General features: G+C 46.3%; 1 protein-coding gene across 1 annotated transcript in view; it reads right to left on the reverse strand.

The window, feature by feature from the left end:
* Window positions 1–2,794: 2,794 nt before the first annotated feature.
* Window positions 2,795–18,419, reverse strand: part of RAB31 (RAB31, member RAS oncogene family) — a 131,441-nt gene continuing 115,816 nt past the window's right edge. Inside the window, exons 6-7 of the mRNA XM_047090317.1 lie at window positions 16,991–17,100; window positions 2,795–3,213 (exon numbers count right to left, since the gene is read on the reverse strand). Coding sequence (XP_046946273.1) covers window positions 3,116–3,213; window positions 16,991–17,100 — 208 coding nt within the window. The 3' untranslated portion in view covers window positions 2,795–3,115. The remainder of the gene's footprint in view (window positions 3,214–16,990; window positions 17,101–18,419) is intronic.

Raw genomic sequence — 18,419 nt, forward strand, 5'->3', positions numbered from 1 at the left:
CTCAGAAAATGAATTCAGGGCTCATTGGGGGCACAGCCCTTTCGTTGGCTAGAAGTTAGTTTTAGGCCTTCAACCCTCTCTCGTCTGCAAGGTAACGTCCCATTCGGCACCCTGATGTACCATTTCAACCGTAAAACGGCAAGTCAATTATGTACCTACATAAAACGTTTGCATGACTCCAGCGCCATCGTGGGGGATCCCACGGGGAAATAACCCCCGTGAGAACCCGTGCCTACACGGTGCAACACATAGGCACGAGCCAGGCCCAGCCGGTGAAATGGATTACGTGTCGGTGGTAACAAATACAAAATCATATTTACACATATACACGCCCGTGAAAGGAAAGAAAACGGAAGGAGAACAGCAACATTTGGAAAATTATGTGAAGGGTTTCCATCACGTGAAACTTCTTGACGTTTTGGGCCTTTACGTAATATCACGTGGTTCTAAGTCAACTATCAGAACAGCCAGGACGTGATCGCGAGGCCAAAGAAAGAAAGTCGGAAAGCTTCGTTGTGGACAAAGCGCGAGCGTCTGTCTTCAGAGAAGACTCTGTGTTTGCATGAATGCTTGTGCCCAAGTGCCGTGTACTCTCTTCACCAACCGCTCGGAGTACTGATTATGTACCTATTGCCATCTGACTGGCCTGAATAGTTAAGGCGGTACAGAAAGGTAAAGGAGTGGTTCACACCCTTGATGTGCTTCTGGAAGAAAACCCTGGGCTCATACGTGGGTTGCTCGCTCGCTGCATGTGATTAACATCAGCTATTTTCATGCAAGCTGCAACCTCTGAAGGCCCAGACCAAGGCTGTGAACCCCACTGGGAGGTGTTAGCACCTTAGCTGGGCCACCAGAACAGCTGTCTAGAGACAGACCCAGGTTCTCACGGACCGCTGGATGAGGAAAGGCTCCACGACAAGCCCGCGTGCCACCTGGAAAGGGGTCGTTCCATCTGCAGCCCCAGTTGTTTGACTTTCAAAAGGGGCGCGACAGTCACTCGGCTTGCAAGGAGAGTTGACGATGTGGAGAAAACTCTAAAAAGCCCAGCAGGGGCCCTGCTGAGACATCCCAGTGCCACTTGCTAGCAGTTTTTGAGGTGCCTGTCTGGGAGAGCTAAGAGGCCCTCCTGAACCAAAAGTAAGTTTCTCCAGCCTGCACATCCTAAGATGGTCACGCTACTCTTTGCCATCGGGGTGCGACAGTTGACGCTATCCGACTGACAGCATATTCTTGAGTTAAAAACAAAACAGAACACCTCAGTCTGCGATTTCCGCCTGTTTTCTTGATTGCAGTCCTCACAAATTAGTGTCAGCTTGGCCGCGGTCTCTCAGCGACTCTCGCTTTTTGTTGGCGGTGATCTCAGCACCTCTAACCTGTCTGGAGCAGGGTGGGCACAGCCACGACAGGACTCGGAAGCAGCAGCTCGCACTGGGTTCCTGGGAGTTTGAGGTCTTCTGTCCGCTCACAATCTCTCTCCTGGCTTTTACATTATAGGTTTTCTACTAAAGTTTGCTGGGTCTTGAATGTTCCTACCAAAAGAGGGAACCAGCCAGCCCTGTTACCAGGCTGCCTGATTACCCCCACGCAAGGCATGGATCCAAACATCCTTTAAGAATTTCCCTCCAGGGGCGCCTGGGTGGCGCAGTCGGTTAAGCGTCCGACTTCAGCCAGGTCACGATCTCGCGGTCCGTGAGTTCGAGCCCCGCGTCAGGCTCTGGGCTGATGGCTCGGAGCCTGGAGCCTGTTTCTGATTCTGTGTCTCCCTCTCTCTCTGCCCCTCCCCCGTTCATGCTCTGTCTCTCTCTGTCCCAAAAATAAATAAAAAAAAAAACGTTGAAAAAAAAAGAATTTCCCTCCAATATAAGCCCTAATAGGAAGCCAAGGGCTTCTTGATCCCAGATATTGATGGACGTCCGAATGGTAATAAGATTTGGATTTCCAATGGAAATAGCTTTTCTTCCTTTCCATGCCTTCTCTCCCTTTCCTTCCATCGGATTCAGGCATCTTTAATTGAGCAGACAGGGCATCTAGAAGGGAAGGTTTTATGAAAGCCTACTGTCAGCTAATTAGCATTCCAGGGTGGGACCTCCGGGTAGCCCTAGCGCCCACCTGCCCAAGCCTGGCATCTTCTAGAACGCTTTCTCCAATTCTGTAATGCCGGGGGTCTAGAATCTTAAGGTGCTGGTGCTCCCTCTGGCTGGCTTTCCTGTAACCTATTAATTGATATTATTCGGGGTGTGCCCTAAGATCCAAACTGGAACATCCCCTGGTTAATTTGCCCCCTAGATATGATGCCGTGACATACTGTCTTAGTAAAATCATAGTCTGTGCATTCACCTTCCCTAAGAGGGTAGGCGTTTATTGCTGTGGAGACGATCATACCAGACAGTCTCTGGAAAAATATTTATATCCTACATCTGTCACCGCTTACACGGTAACTACTTAAATGATTCTTTCAAACTAGGCCTCCCACTCCCAAAATTGCATGCGGTATCTTAGTCAGATTTGGTGTGTTTATATATGACTGAAGGAAAACGGGCACCACGTAAAAGAGACGTAGACAACAGTTTCTAATACATCTTTCTCCACTTTCATCATGGCTCAAGTCTGTAGCTTGAGTGATGGGCCAATCACACTCCATTGAAAGGTAAATTAAATTAAATTAAATTAAATTAAATGAACCTTTCAGTGAAGGCTGGTCAGGAAACAGAGGCAATGGCACTGAAGAACTTAATGAAATGGGGCTGGGGAGCACAGGAAATCAGAATGGATCACCACTTTGGACTCTCACACATATTAAGCCGATGTGGCTGCTGTACAAATTTAAGAATATTTTAAGGTTTTTAACAACAACAACAACAACAATAACAAATCAGTTGTACTTGTGACCTAACACCTGTTCCCTCCCGTTTGCATTTCATGCACCAAAGGCCATTTTGTGGCAGTGTGGCGGATTTTTCTAGAAGCCTTTCCCAGGGACAGTTCCTGCCCCACCACTGCAGGTCTTCTAGGATGCCAAGCCAGCATCCCACTTCTCCCTATGTGGGGTGCCAGGCTGCCGAGAGTGGGAGGTCGGCTCTGGCTTCTTCAAGTACTGTGGACCATGGCCCACGGGTCAGCAGCACCGCCGGCTGGCTTGCGTGGCTGGCTTCCCAAGTTTGATGGCTCCATTGTTTCCATTTTCATGGGGGTCCAAGGGTGGGATCTGGCGACCTGGAACAAAGAGGAGGCCAGGGTTGAGTTTCTTCACTCTAGTCGGTACCACATACGCATTGTGACCCTGCTTCAACACCTCCCCTTAATGTTTGGGTTGTACACGGAGTAGAGGGGTCCAGGCTCTTTTCCCTCCCTCCCTCCCTCCCTCCTTGTTCTGCTGCATGAAGTTGGACTCCTGTTTAGGAAGTTGAGGAAAAGTAAAAGCAGCCTCCTGAGAATGTGGATCTCCCTGGATCTGGAACCCCGTGCTCCAGAGGAAGGGGCAAAGTTCCCAGCCACCTTCTCCACACCAGCAAGGGCCCACTGCTTCCTCTCCAGCCCTCCCACGGGTCTGTCCTACCGGAATGAGCTCCTGCATGGCAGCAAGGCTTCCACAGTAACTGTGAGGGCTCATCTTTTCTGCTTCTTCAAGTAGAACCCGACTGGGAATTGTAATCTTCCTAAGAATATCATCTGTTAACACCTAGCTCCCCATCCTGCATCCTGCCGTGTGCAAATAATCTTATTCTTACTTAATGTAATTCTAAGAAGTGTCCTAGAGTCTCTGCAAAGAAACACAACGTAAAGATTAAAAAGGCGATCGTGGAGGATGGGGAGGTGGTAGCGAAAGGGTATGTGGTTTCTTTTTGGGATGATAAAGATAGTCTCTTTTTTTAATGTTTAATTATTTTTGAGAGAGAGAGTGTGCACGCTCACGCGTGAGTGGGGGAGGGGCGGGGGAGGCGGGGACAGAGGATCTGAAGTAGGGCTCCACCCTGACAATGGACAGCCCAACGCAGGGCTCGAAATCAAGAACCAAACCGCGAGATCCTGACCTGAGCAGAAGTCAGCCGCTTAACGGACTGAGCCACTCAGGCCCCCCGAGATGATAAAGATGTGCCCAAACTGACTGTGCTCTTAGATGAACATCTCCGTGAATATGCTAAAAGCTACTGAATTGTACACTTCGAACTGATGAAATGTATAGCATGTGAGTTTTAGGTCAAAACAGCGGCCTTTACAAAAGGCGACGGGATCTGGAAATAATATTTGTTTAGAACCTCGCAGTTTGCAAAGATGTTCACAGACACTGTCTCCACTTAATCCTGGGAGGTCGGCGTGATGGCTGTTAGTCTCATTGTTTTACCAAGCCTCAGACATCTCAGGTTACATGCTGAAAGGCACATCCACAGCAAGTGGCGCGTGTGGCTCTTTAATTATAACCTACATCTTGATTTTCTGATGGGTCCCGAAGCCTGTGTCCTTCTAACTGCCCCGCGTTGGCCCTCTGTGCTACATTCCTATGCCCCATAAAAAGTAAAGGTTGTTCAGATGAGCTCATCAGCATATCAGTTCACTAAATAATCAGGGATTAGAAATGGAAGGGAAATCAGTTCCAAAGACAAAGTCCTTCAGTGCCAGTGGATGTTACCTGCGGACTATAAAGAGTCAAATTGCCTGGAAGAGGCAGAAAGAGTCGATGACAAAGATATTGATGTATTGCGCAGATCGGGTGATATGGCCACTCATCAAAGCCCAACCAGAGAGGTTAAGGTCATTGGCAGTTGGCCCAAACCCGAAATCAATGGAAGAACTCTTCATCTCACTATGAAGCGGATGAGAAGATTCCAATAACTTCTGAAGCTACTACTCCAGTCAGTTCCCGGACAGCCGACCAAACTATGCAGAGCTATTGCACACGGGTCTCCAAACAGCTCAGTCCTGATCCAGAAGCAACTGAGAATGTCAGTACGTCCTCTTCTCCTTTGGACATGCTGTGGTGTTTTTTTGTTTTTTTTTTTTGTTTTTTTTAATTAGTCATAATTAAAAGGAAGTAAACAAAATGCTCCTTCTAGTTTGTCAATCTTAAGCGATAGAGGGGAAAGTTCCCGACGACTACCCATAGCCTGATTTGTTTAGGTCAGATCTTGCCAATCAAGCGTTACTTCCTCCCCAAGAGGAAGCGCTGTGTTTGGGAGGAATGATGGTGCCCAGTTATATCATTATTTAAATGTGTAAGATTTCAGGTGCCTCCTGGATGTGTTCGGTGCTGCAACAGGGGCTTTTGCTTTTGCATCTGGAACACTTGGGGCCAAGATTATAACTCTGACTGGTGGAAGCCGTTGCCCTAGTTAACTAAGACAAGTACCGTTCACTGATTACTATTTTTGACAATATCAGAATCAACATCCTATGCCAACATCAACTTCATGTTATTCTTCGGTTGTTAACTCTAAAGTCAGCAAAGTAGAATTATGCTATTAGCCCTCTCATCTTTGACTTTTTCCACATGCCTCATGCTGTAAGTTTTCGTAAGGTTTTTCCTATGAAATGCACCCCAAATACAAAAGAACCTTATGCATACAATACACATTGAAGTCACAAAGGTAGAGTGAAAATCTAGAGACAAAGGGCATATGGAAGGCACAATGGGAATGTATGTCCCGGCAACCCATCCCCATCTGCCTTGCTCTGTCCTTCCTCCTCCCTCTTTCCTGCCTCCCACTTCTCTCCTCCACGGGCAGTAACCACGACAACGTTTAGAACACAAGGTTCAGGAGACCCACATCATGCCTCAAGCAGACTCCTTTGTTTTAAACTGTTAGCAGTGTTTTCGAATCAGTTGTTCAGCCTGGCTTCGTAGAGGCACCGGGTCCCATGTATCTTCAGAATATGCAAAATCTCACTGATTGGAACAAAGTATTTCTCAAAGACAGAGTTAGACTTCGTTTTTCTCCTCTGATAAAAAGAGTGCTGAGATCTGAGAGGTGGTGTCGCGGTTACGTGAACTTGGACAAGCTAGTTAGTGTTTTCAAGACTTCCTTTCCTCGCCTATAAAAAGAATGTGAGACAGTAACTTGACAGCTGCCGTCCATATCCCTCCATGGCCACTACCAATGTGGGAGGAACTAACGGCAATAAACGGGGCCTGGGTGCCCCTCGGGTGGAGTCTGCATGGGGAGCAGGGCTCAGGTACCAGGAGTGGGACCCGTCCTGCTCTCCTACAAAACACAACCTGGGACGGGGCCACCCATCCCTGCTTCAAACAGTGAGAAGAAAGGAAATGCTTCCATTTTAGGGCAGAGGTTGAGGAAAGCTGAGTCATAACGACGAGGCAAGCACCTTAAAAAGAGAAGGAAGCCAACAGTCCTGTGAAAACACAAGAGCTCCGATCTTGTGATCTGAGTTATTTGGAACTTAGTGAAAGGTGAAATGCACTTAGACAAAGGAATGGCTCTGGAAAACGGCCAAGGCATTTTGTACCAAGGTGATCACACAACTGAATCGGTATTAATTACATGGGCATAGAATAGGACAAATATATTAGAGACACAAACATCTGAAAAGGCTCTGAGCATCATCCTCTGTGGGTTTCCACTCTTACAAAATGTCCTTTGAGTACACGATCTCCGTAATGGGTCATCCTTGAGCAGAAATCCCAGGCCAGGGTGTTTATTTTAACAAGGTTCAGATTGTGTAAGATTCTGCTTGGGAAAAGTTCAAGGGCCGTTTTTTTGTTTTGTTTTGTTTTTTGTTTTTTTTTGTTTTTTTTGAAATTCAGTTTTCAGCCCAGAGGAAAAACAGGTTTTATAAACGGTTCCTCAGGAATGCGATACGTGAAAAAACAAATTGCAAGCCTATAAATGTGATCATGGCTCTGGACTGGGGACCGTAAACGCTTTCACACACAACAAAAATAAAACAGCGTGCTTGGCTACAGCTGTCCTTCCTTCTTGGGTGCAGGACGGGCCATTCCCTGCACGAGCCTGGAGGCCTCCCCGGTTAATTCTGCTGTTCACATTCTTCTCCCCTTTCATCGCAGTTTAGGATTTACTTGGCTCGGCCATTTTCTGTTGAGTGTTAGAGGTGCTGCCATAATTGCTCTCTAACTTCCATTTCCTGATCCTGATTTTCGGAATCACCCTGATTAGTAAACTGACCAATGGGACTTGAAAGTAGTTAGCCTTGATAATGGCCTTCAAGCCTCTCCATTTAGAGAGGGGTGTCTCTATGGAACACTGCCCTTACAATGGGGACAGGGGGGACACTCATGCCACTTGAGTCGTTCAAAACTGCCCTTTAACTGCTGTAAAGAAGATAATCTTGGAATTACTAGATGACCTTGAATGTTAGAGTCTAGACCCCAAAAATGAGCTAACATTCTATATAGGATCAGAATGACTTAGGAGACACACAGTGAGTTTCGCCAGGAGGCTTGCAGGAAGTCCAGGTCAAAGATAAGGACAGCCTTGACCTTGGTGACATTAAGAGAAGTAGAGGAGCACCTGGCTGGCTTAGTTGGAGGCGTGTGGGACTCTCGATCCCAGGGTTGTGAGTTCAAGCCCTACATTGTGGGTAGAGGTTAAAGATTAATAAACAAATAAATATTAGAGAAGTAGGAAACAAGGATGGACGGGACTGCAGGAAGATACCCTCCACTCTGTCTCTCTCTCTCAAAAAATAAATAACATTAAAACAAAAAAAAAGAGAAAAGCAAAGATAAATGTCTAGGTTGCTGAAGGAATGGTGACATTCACAGAGAGGGAAGAGGGGGAGGTCACCACTGGCTGTTAGACCAAGATGCCAGATAGCTTCAAAACGGGGAGGCCTAAGTTACTCGAAAATCATTAGACTTCCTTACCATTCAAGGGCATCTTTTCCTTTTATTTTTCTTTTGAAATTAATAGACCCCATTGATTGAATAGTTTTAGGTTTACAGAAAAAGTTGAGCATATCGTACAGAAAGCTCCTAAGACTCCTCCCCCTCATTCCCAACTTTCCCCCTTTTAACGACTTGCACAACTGGGGAACATTTATTACGAGTGACGAACCACCATTGATTATTACGAACTAAAGTCCACAGGATACATTAGGGCTCATTTTGGGCTCATTTTATCAACATCCTCTGGGTTTTGATAAATACATAATGGTAGGCATTCACCATGACACATAGAATAGTTTCACTGCCCTAAAAATCCTCTGTGCTCCACTATTCATCCCTCCCGCCTTCCCTCCGTGAGCCTGTGGTGACCACTGATCTTTCTACTGTCCCTATAGGTTTGCCTTTTCCAGAATGTCACGTAGTTGGAATCCTATAGTATGTAGCCTTTTCTGACTGGCTTCTTATCACTTAGTAAGACGCATTTATTCATGCACATCTTTCTATGGCCTGATAGCTCATTTCTTATTACTGAAGGATTATTCCATTGAATAGGATACGTCCCCTCAATTTTTTATTTTAACACTTAAAACATGACACAAAAACACAAGCCACAAGGGGTGCCTGGGTGGCCCAGTCAGTTAAACATCCAACTCTTGACTTTGGCTCAGGTTGTGATCTCACAGTTTGTGAGTTTGAGCCCCACATCAGGTTCTGTGCTGACGGGGCAGAGTGTGCTTGGGATTCTCTCTCTCTCTCTCTCTCTCTCTCTCTCTCCCCTTCCCCTGTGTGCATGCTCTCTCAATCTCAAAATAAATAAGTAAATAAACAAACTTAAAAAAAAAAACACCACAAGCCACAAGGGAAAAATCTAACAAATCAGACTTCATCAAAATTAAAAACTTCTGCTCTTCCAAAGACATTGTCAAGAAAATGAAAAGGTAAGCCACAATTTGAGAGACGATATTTGAAAAAACAAATATCTGATAACACGTATCCAAAATATACAAATAATCTTTAAAACTCAACAATAAGAGGGGTGCCTGGGTGGCTCAGTTGGTTGAGTGCCCGACTTCAGCTCAGGTCATGATCTTACGGCTTGTGAGTTTGAGCCCCACGTCGGGCTCTGTGCTGACAGCTCGGAGCCTGGAGCCTGCTTGGGATTCTGTGTCTCATTCTCTCTCTGCCCCTCCCCCACTTGTGCTCTGTCTCTCTCTGTCTCTCAAAAATAAGTAAATGTAAAAAAAAAAATCTAAAAAAAATTAAAAACAACCCTCAACAATAAGAAAGCAAACAACTCAATACAAAACAGGCAAAATTTAAACCAACACTTCTCGGGGCGCCTGGGTGGCGCAGTCGGTTAAGTGTCCGAATTCAGCCAGGTCACGATCTCATGGTCCGTGAGTTCGAGCCCCACGTCAGGCTCTGGGCTGATGGCTCAGAGCCTGGAGCCTGTTTCCGATTCTGTGTCTCCCTCTCTCTCTGCCCCTCCCCCGTTCATGCTCTGTCTCTCTCTGTCCCAAAAATAAATAAACGTTGAAAAAAATAAATAAATAAACCAACACTTCTCCAAAGAAGACACAAGGATTGCAAATAAGCACATAAGAAAGCACTCAACGTTGTTAGTCATTAAGAAGATGGACATTGAAAACACAAGGAGAGGGGCGCCTGGGTGGCTCAGTTGGTTGAGCGTCTGACTTAGGCTCAGGTCATGATCTCGCAGTTTGTGAGTTCAAGCCCCGCGTCGGGCTCTGTGCTGACAGCTCAGGGCCTGGAGCCGGCTTCGGATTCCACGTCTCCCTCTTTCTCTCTGCCCCTCCCCGTGCGCGTGCATGCATGCTCTCGCTCTCAAAAATAAATAAATAAACTTAAAACAAACAAACAACGACAAGAAGAAATTGCATGATTCCCTCATGGAGAGGCAATCTCTTGCGCAAGAGGCTTAAAATACATAGCAACCGATCACTCTGTGCGAAATTTATTTGCATCCTGATCCAGACAAACTGTAAAATGCAAACAAAGAAACCATTTAGGGCAAACATGAGCCATATCTGGCGATATTGATATGATAACGGTATTGTGATTACTAATGTAAGAATGAAATTGTTATGTAAAAAAAGTTACATTCTGAAAATATTTACAGGTGAAATCTGGAATTTCCTTCAAAATAATTCAGGTGGAGGAGAGTGAGGGGGAATGTGGGGGTAGATATGAAATCAGCTTGCTTATGAGTGCATTCTGGTTCACTATGGTATTTGGTTTACTGGTGTATATTCAACAAATTTTCCAAAATAAAGCCTGATTTAAAAACAATTTTTTTTAAACATTTTTATTTATTTTTGAGAGAGAGGCAGAGCACGAGTAGGGGAGGGGCAGAGAGAGAGGGAGACACAGAATCCGATGCAGGCTCCAGGCTCTGAGCTGTCAGCACAGAGCCCACCCTCAGGGCTCGAATCCACCAACCACGAGATCATGAGATCACGACCTGAGCCGAAGTCGGACACTTAACCAACTGAGCCACCCAGGTGCCCCAAAAGCAAAAGAGAGAGAGAGACAGAGAAAGAGCACATGAGCAGGGGAGGGGCAGGAAGGGGGGGAGGAGAGAGAGAGAGAGAGAGAGAGAGAGAGAGAGAGAGAACGCAAAGCAGGCTCCACGCTGTCAGCACAGAGCTGGAACCCACAAACTGGGAGATCATGACCTAAGTGGAAACCAAGAGCCAGCCGCTTAACCAACTGAGCCACCCAGCCGCCCAAGTCTGATTTTATTTTTGGTTTTGTTCCTGTTCCCTGGAATCTCACCACCATGAAACAACCACTATTCACATTTTAAGCCTACGTATGTATCCCTCCACCTGTTGCCCAGAATACATTGTTTACTTACTATATACACTACATGGTTCAGACTTTATAAAATCAAGATATTATACGAACCAGTCTGTAACTTCTGTTTCACATTCGGCAATTTATCTTTTCATGTCAGGAATACAGATATACATCATCATCTTAAATCACTAGTTTATACTGGTGTATCGTGGTTGGTTTGTTGTTTTTTTTTAAACGATTTCCCACCTTTGGGACGGTTAAGTCATTTCTTGTTTTTCACCATTATTTTTTTAAAAAATTTTTTTTTCCACGTTTTTATTTATTTTTGGGACAGAGAGAGACAGAGCATGAATGGGGGAGGGGCAGAGAGAGAGGGAGACACAGAATCGGAAACAGCCTCCAGGCTCTGAGCCATCAGCCCAGAGCCTGACGCGGGGCTCGAACTCGCGGACCGCGAGATCGTGACCTGGCTGAAGTCGGACGCTTAACCGACTGCGCCACCCAGGCGCCCCTCTTGTTTTTCACCATTATGAATAATGTTATCCTAAACTGCCATAGGCAATGAGCAGTGAGGCGGACTAGACGTTGCAGGCATGGTTCCGGAGGCCCTGTCAGCCTTTTAACACCGGCTGCTTGCTTAGTAGCTCTGTGACCTAGAGCAGGTTACAGACCTCTCCAAGCCTTAATGTCCGGGTGTGTAAAACAGGGATGGCAACAGCGGCCTATTCCACAGGACAAATGGTGTACTGATGAGTTAATATACATGTAAGCAATTTCAACAATGGGACAGAATGCGAACTTGCTAGGTGTTAGACATTACTGCTACATTTTGCACCCCTGATCAGTGTCTGCTTCAGAATCATCAGGATAAAAGATAACGCATGTTCAGGGCTTTTGATACCCCCATGTGTCCATATTCTGAAAACTACATTATTTCACAGACATCCCCTATTATTGCAGTCCCTAAATTAACTTTTTGGATGTAAGAAAGTAGACAGGAGATGTAGGTCTTTGTCCTGTCCTGCGACTTAATGGCCAAACTTACCTTCATTGGACAGCTTGCTACAGTACTATGAAATTTGCAAATGCTTTGTTTTGTTTTTAAATTTCTTTCTCCTGCTCCAAACAAAAAGTAACTACTGGAGAATTTCAAAAATCCAGAGCACTTAAAATAGCTAACACTCCGTGCAAAGAATGATCACAGAACAAAACCTGATCACTGCCCACAAGTCTCAACTTCCTGCCTGTCGAATGAACACTCTATTCTGATTTCTCCAAACCAATGTGCTTGTACCTCTAATTATATTCACTTGTAAAAATATTTCTCACCTCGTTCTCAATCTGCTAACCAACCAACAAAAAACCTAGTTTGATGTCCACAATGTCTCCAGATGTGATTTTCAGAAGAAAGCCTTGTGTTCTCTTGTCCATTCAAATTAACCAGAACAAAAGCACAGCTGTCTGGCCGAGGTCCCACCCCCAAACAGACCTTCTTCTGGTGAGCCTGCAGCCCCACCTCTTTTTGCCCTCAGGGAGAGTTAAAAACACCACCACCACCACCAAAATGGTATTGGAGTTGAAATGATTAAAATCCACAAACCAAAACTTGTGTTTCTCACACTCCAGAATCCAGTCGGCCAAGCTCGCAACAGATGCAGCCCCAAGAGAACCTGCTCATTGGCTGGCCGTCCTCATTCCAGGATCGGGGACCCAGGGAGCACGGAGCACACGGCTCTCTCCCTCGGCCCCCCAGCCCGGCCTGTTCCCCGTGTTACTGGCTCCGCTTCTGAAAAATTTTTGAAATTCGCGTCCACGCCCCTCCCGGTCCCAGCCTCCTCTCTCCGGCGTGACTGCAGCGGCACCCTAATCGGGGAGCCATTTCCAACCTTCCTCCCCCTGTCCACTCCCCAAGGGTGATCGTTCAGCGTGTACTGGGTATGCCACACCCCCCTTAAAATCCTCGCGAGCCTTCCAGAATATCACCTCCTTCTTCCCAATGCAACGCCCGAGCAAGGACCTGGCTGCGTCTCCACGCTCCCCACCCGGGGGTGCCGGAGCTCGCCACCTGCCGTCCTGCGGCCTCCTTTCTGCTAAATGCAGCCCACCGCTTCCGGCCTCAGGAACTCAGCTCACGGTGCTCACTCGACTTGAGGCTCCTCCTGAGCTCTTTGCCCAAGTGGACTGTCCCCATTTTCCAGGTCCAGCTTCAAATCATTTCCCTGGGAAGATCTCCCCCACCGATCTCAAGTCCCCACCTGCCACTATTCCTGCAATCCTTGTTCTTTTGCTTCAAAGCATTTATTACAACGTGTCGTCATATACCCATTTGGCTCTCTGCCGACAGGTGTCATCCAACCTTAAGTCCCCGTAGAAGACTGACTGTGTTTCACTTGATCTGGTGACCACACTGAATTACTACCTCCGGGAATATCATGAGGCGGGGAGGAAGATCCAAATTCAAAAAACCGAATTTGGCACTATCCTGTCTACGCGTCTTAGCTTCACGGGGAACACGACAGAGCAAGACCTGCTCGAGCAGAACTTGCACGAGGTGCACACCATGTCCTTTTAACGCGCTCACTGAATTGAACCACTTAAAAGTGTTCAAGTGTCAGAACGACGGGGGAAACCGGAGGTAACCTCGGGAGCCACCCATGAGAGTTGGGGCAGGCTTTGTGAAGAAAAAAGACATGAACTGGACCTTCGAGGAATTAAGGTTTGCAGGAAGGAGAAGAGAAGCATCACATTGATGGCCAGAGACAGCTAGTGGATGGAAGAGGAGATCAAGGCAAGGCCCGGAGCTCCGGACCCTGCCTTTCAGGATTACAGAGTCAGGCAGAGAGTAGTTGGCCAGAAGAGTTGGGTTTTCATTTGTGACACTGTAATGAGTAAACGGCAACAAGAATATTCTTTGTGCTTTCACACACCAACCGGAACACTCAAAGGTGCCACAATTTTCTAGGCCAAGAAGAATTATGTCTTAACTCAAAGAGGAAAACTGATGTTCAAGTTAAAGGCATGAGACCTCAAGAAAGGAACAGAAACAGCTCTGGGGAGAAATGCATGGAAGGGAATGAGCCATATGCAGTGGGGCAAAGGAGATCCAAAAATGTCATCGAGGAGAGGGTCCCTGGAAGAATGCCAGTCAGAGCACAGTGTGGGGACAGACCGTGTGCCAATCCCGCCCCCCCCCCCAAAAAAACAGGGCAGCACCTTTACAGGCTCCTTTATAGGGTAGCTTTAGCCTTTGAAAACAGATAATATTTCGTGAAACAATTTCCTGTTAGTAAATACATTAACTCCTGCTCAGAAAACACAGTGGTCTCCTTTCTGCTTTAGAAACACCCTGGGAACACAGAAGAGGAACGTTGGTCTCTTCACCCAAGTCGATACGAATTAATTTTGCTTAAACACCCCTTCTTAAAGGGCTTTTACTCTCACCACTTTTACTGTTTCCTTTCTCCCAGGCACGTTTGTCTCTGGAACACTGCTTTGAGGAGCATACAAGTCAGCAATACCCCATTCTATTTTGAGCACAGGAGGATCACATGTAACACAAGTAGGAGCAGGAGAGAAAACATAAATGCAAAGTCGGCCGCAGTGTATTTAGTTGTACTTGGTACTGCATTTCAAGTCAACCTGTAATTAGGCTACAACACCGTGTTGTGAAGAAATTCACCCGAAGGAGTGAAGACGCCCCAGCGCTTACAGCACCTACCTACGAGATCTTGCTGTGGGCCGAGTATCTAGAAGCTTCTTTGCTAAGGCAATTTTTTTTTTCTTTTTTGAGAGAGCGGGGGAGCAGGGGAGGGGCAAAGGGGGGAGAGAGAGAGTAGGAGAGAGAGAGAAAGAATCTCAAACAGGTTCCGCAGCCCTCCTAGAGCCCAACGCAGGGCTTGATCTCATGACCCTGGGATCACAACCCAATCAAGAGTCAAAGGCTTAACTGACTGAGGAACCCAGGTGCTCTGTAAGGCAGTGTTAACCAAAGTATAACGAAACAGAAGCAGGAACTTGTTTCTTTGACCTGGAAGACAAAGTGATACAGCTGTTCTACGGCTTATACAGGAATTAATTATTTGAAGCCATCATTACCCACTGCTTTAAGCAAAACACTTGCTTTTTCTTAAATGAAGCGGACCACCAAGATCTTGGGAATTCCTTACTCAAAGTCCCCATCACCTTGAGCCATAAAGTCCTCCTAGGGGTGAACAGGTATATACTGGCTGGACAGCCCAAAAAAATATCTTTCAAGTGGAGATGTTAACACTTGCGGCTTAGGCTTATTTTCTTCCTTGCGGTTATTTCGCTCTTCGTTTTAATAATGATCTGTGTAAGCCTCAGGAAGTCTCCCAGCTCATGTAGAATCCTTAAGCTGACTCTCAGGTATGCAGAGCGCTGTGTTTCTTTCACTGGGCACTGCTGGCCGCACCATCTGCCTTCAGGGCTAAAGCTGGGGGAAGGGCTCTAGAACATATAAGGAGCTGCACAAAGGGAAGGGGTCAATGTCATCAGGAGCTCTCTAGCATCACTAAGCAAAACCTTTAACCCAAACAAAGTGCTGAATGGTCGCACCACTTGCCTAACACACCAGAAAAGCCAGACGCTGCCAGAAAAGAATGAGTTTGATCCGAGGGAAAATGAGGTTAATGGAATGAGTTCAAGCCAAACTCTCTTAAGAGGCCGCCCAGCATTCCACAGCTACAGAGGACAGCTGAGCATTCCATCTATGGCCCATTTTCAGGACAGAGCAGGAGTCTGGGGATCCAGGGTTTCCAACATAAAATTACAGCCTACCACCCTCAAGTTCAACCACGAAGGTCAATGCACTTGGATTGACGCTATTTTGTTGAGGGGTGAAATAACAGCGGGCGAACGAATCCTTCTGAAGGAGGATGGGAGGGAAGGTGACGTGGACCCCCATGAACACATGAGGCTGGGCCGTGCAGGCCTTAGCTGTGCGTTCTTGCGCATTTCCGTATCATGTAAGTAACCCCGGTCAGAGTCCTCCATCTCCAGTGAATTCCCCATCAAGCCAAGAGAAACAAACACAATAATCCCTGCTGTGGGTTCTCAGAGCCTAAAGTAAGGAACCAAAACCAGTTAAAAGGAAATCAAATCTGTTCTGGGAAACGAAGGCCCCTCGGACGTTGAGAGCACCGCCAACTATGACCTCAGGCAGAAGAGAGATCAAACCGTCAGTTTCCCCTCTGGAATTCCCTTCTGGAATTGTCTGGGGCCAGATAAGATCTTTGGGAACAACTGCCAACTGTTCAGGGGTTCAACTTTTCATGAGGCGGGGACCCTGGGCCTCTGCACCTCAGTAAACATGGACGCTTCTGCAAAGTCCCCGATTATGCTCTGGAGGCATCTCAGGACAGTTTCTCAAGACAGCTGTCAGCAGGTAGCTCTCTGAGGGGACCCAGCGCAGACATCTTTACCAAAGAAGCTGTGAAGGGGAAATCTGGCCATCAGCTGGGAAACAGCTCTGAAATAAAGCTTACATATGGGGAACCAGCATAAAGGAAGAGAATTATAACGTGACCCTGAACAGGAGACAAAGAAGAGAGCGGACCTTCCACTAACTGATCAGAAATGAGAGAAACCTTTACAAAATCGACTGTCTGCCCAGTGCCCAATTTCTGGTTTTGAGGGGTGGAGACTCAGTTTTTGTTGATGACCCCCGGCAAAAGAAATCACTAACTTATTTTTGGGTCCTTCCGTTTAATGCACGACGTTAGTTTTCTATACCTTATCGCTACTTATTTTATTTCTCTTCCCCTCAACATACGAACATAAAATGCTATCACATACACAACCTTTTTTAAGTTTATTTATTTTAAGACAGAGAGAGAGAGAGAAGAGAGAACCAGCAGGGGAGGGGCAGAGAGACGGGGAGACAGAAGACCTGAAGGGGGGCTCTGCACTGACAGAAGAGAGCCTGATGTGGGGCTCGAACCCACGAACCGCGAGATCACGACCTGAGCCTAAGTTGGACGGCAACTGACGGAGCCACCCAGGTGCCCCATACTCAACCGTTTAATTAAAATGACTTATTTTGCAACAGAGGTACTTCGTTTTGATTCACAAAACACAGAATCAACAGGTTAAAGCACAGAGCTATAGAAATTCAGAATCGGGAGGCACATATAGGTCCAGACTCACGAGTACAGACTGAGACTTTTATGTCCATGGCGTCAAGACAAATTCACACCGAGGGAAAGCTTGAGTGCAGCCCTCTGTGATTTTATGCTTTGACTCCCAGAAGCATACAAATGCAGGCAAAGCTGAAAATGCAATTCAGGTACTTACTGATTCCTTGAAAGAGCTCTTCGATATTAATAGCATTTTTTGCACTTGTTTCAACCACGACGGCACCTATGGATTCGGCATACTCCTTAGCGTCCTTCAAGGGAACTTCCCTGGAAAAGAGGTCACACCCGGACAGAAATGAATGCTCATTTGTAAAATATAAATAACCCAACAGACCAACAAAAAGCTCACGTGGAAACAGCTCCTTTACTGTCCTGCAGGATGACTCGATTGCTCAGCAAGTATTGAAAACCTAGTATGGGGAGAACACTTTAAAATCTGGTCTCTGGCATCCCTGGAGGTTAAGATGTGCATGTATAAAATGCTGCCCCTGGTCACAGAGGGGAAGAATTCTAGATCATTAGAAAAACTCGTTATGAAGATGGCAGCATATATTCCAGCTTTCAGAGTTAGGGCTGATTGCAATTCTTTTCCCGTAAAAATGACTCATTATATATTTTCAAAATTTTGTGCATGCGTGTGCATGGTCCTGCACACACACATGCTTCTGTAGAATTTTTGCATGTTGTCTTTCACAAATCAGAGAGAGTATGTGACATGATTTGAAGGTCTGGTAATTGATGTGGTCATAGCTACAATGCAATATGACATAACCGGACTTTCACCTTTAAGAGGCTGTTCCTGCAAAGGACGTGAACTCTATATTTAAATGAATAATCCAGAAAGACATTTATTGATCTATTTTTAACGTGCAGATGCTGTGGCGGATCTGAAGGTTAAAAAGACACCGGTCCTATTCTCTAGAAGTTTAGTCATTTATTCAACAGGTATTTATTGCACGGCTGTTATATACCAGTCTCTCTGGTAGGTGCTAGAGAAAACAGTAATCCCCATCTTCCGGAACCTACCTGAGAGCAAAGACAAACATCCATAGTTACTCTAACCCACAACACGGTAACATCTGCAATATGGGGATAATAAAGATGCAATAAAGCACTTCAGAATCATCGGAAGTGTACAGAAATACAGGAAGTACAGGAGTACAGGAAATGTACAGGAGTACAGGAAGTGATGCATTTCGATCGATGGAATCTGGGAAGATGAGTGGAGTGCGGTCAAGAAGGGCGTAGAACATGAATAAGAATTTGTGATGCCATCACCTGAAAAAGGCCCCAAGGCAGGGGAGTACCTCATACCCAGATACTGTTAAAAATCAATTCTGCACCCAGCTCTGCCTTGGATGGAAAGGGTGGATTTGCAAGTGAATGGTCTCAATGGAGAGGAGGTCTTGAGATGGAAGGGGGTGGCCAGGAGGAACCACAGCAGATGGGCTAGAAGACACGCCACACCTGTCTCATGCCCAGCTGCCACTGAAGGACAGGAGGGCAACAGGGTCAGCACCACATTCTAGGGGAAAACGGTACACAAAATAGGCTACAGTGGGGAGTGAGGAGAAGAATTTGGAAGC

Source organism: Lynx rufus, unplaced genomic scaffold (genome assembly GCF_022079265.1).
Source record: "Lynx rufus isolate CCGP_SWC_20201006 ecotype Redwood Valley unplaced genomic scaffold, mLynRuf1.p SCAF_29, whole genome shotgun sequence".
Taxonomy (NCBI): Eukaryota; Metazoa; Chordata; class Mammalia; order Carnivora; family Felidae; genus Lynx; species Lynx rufus.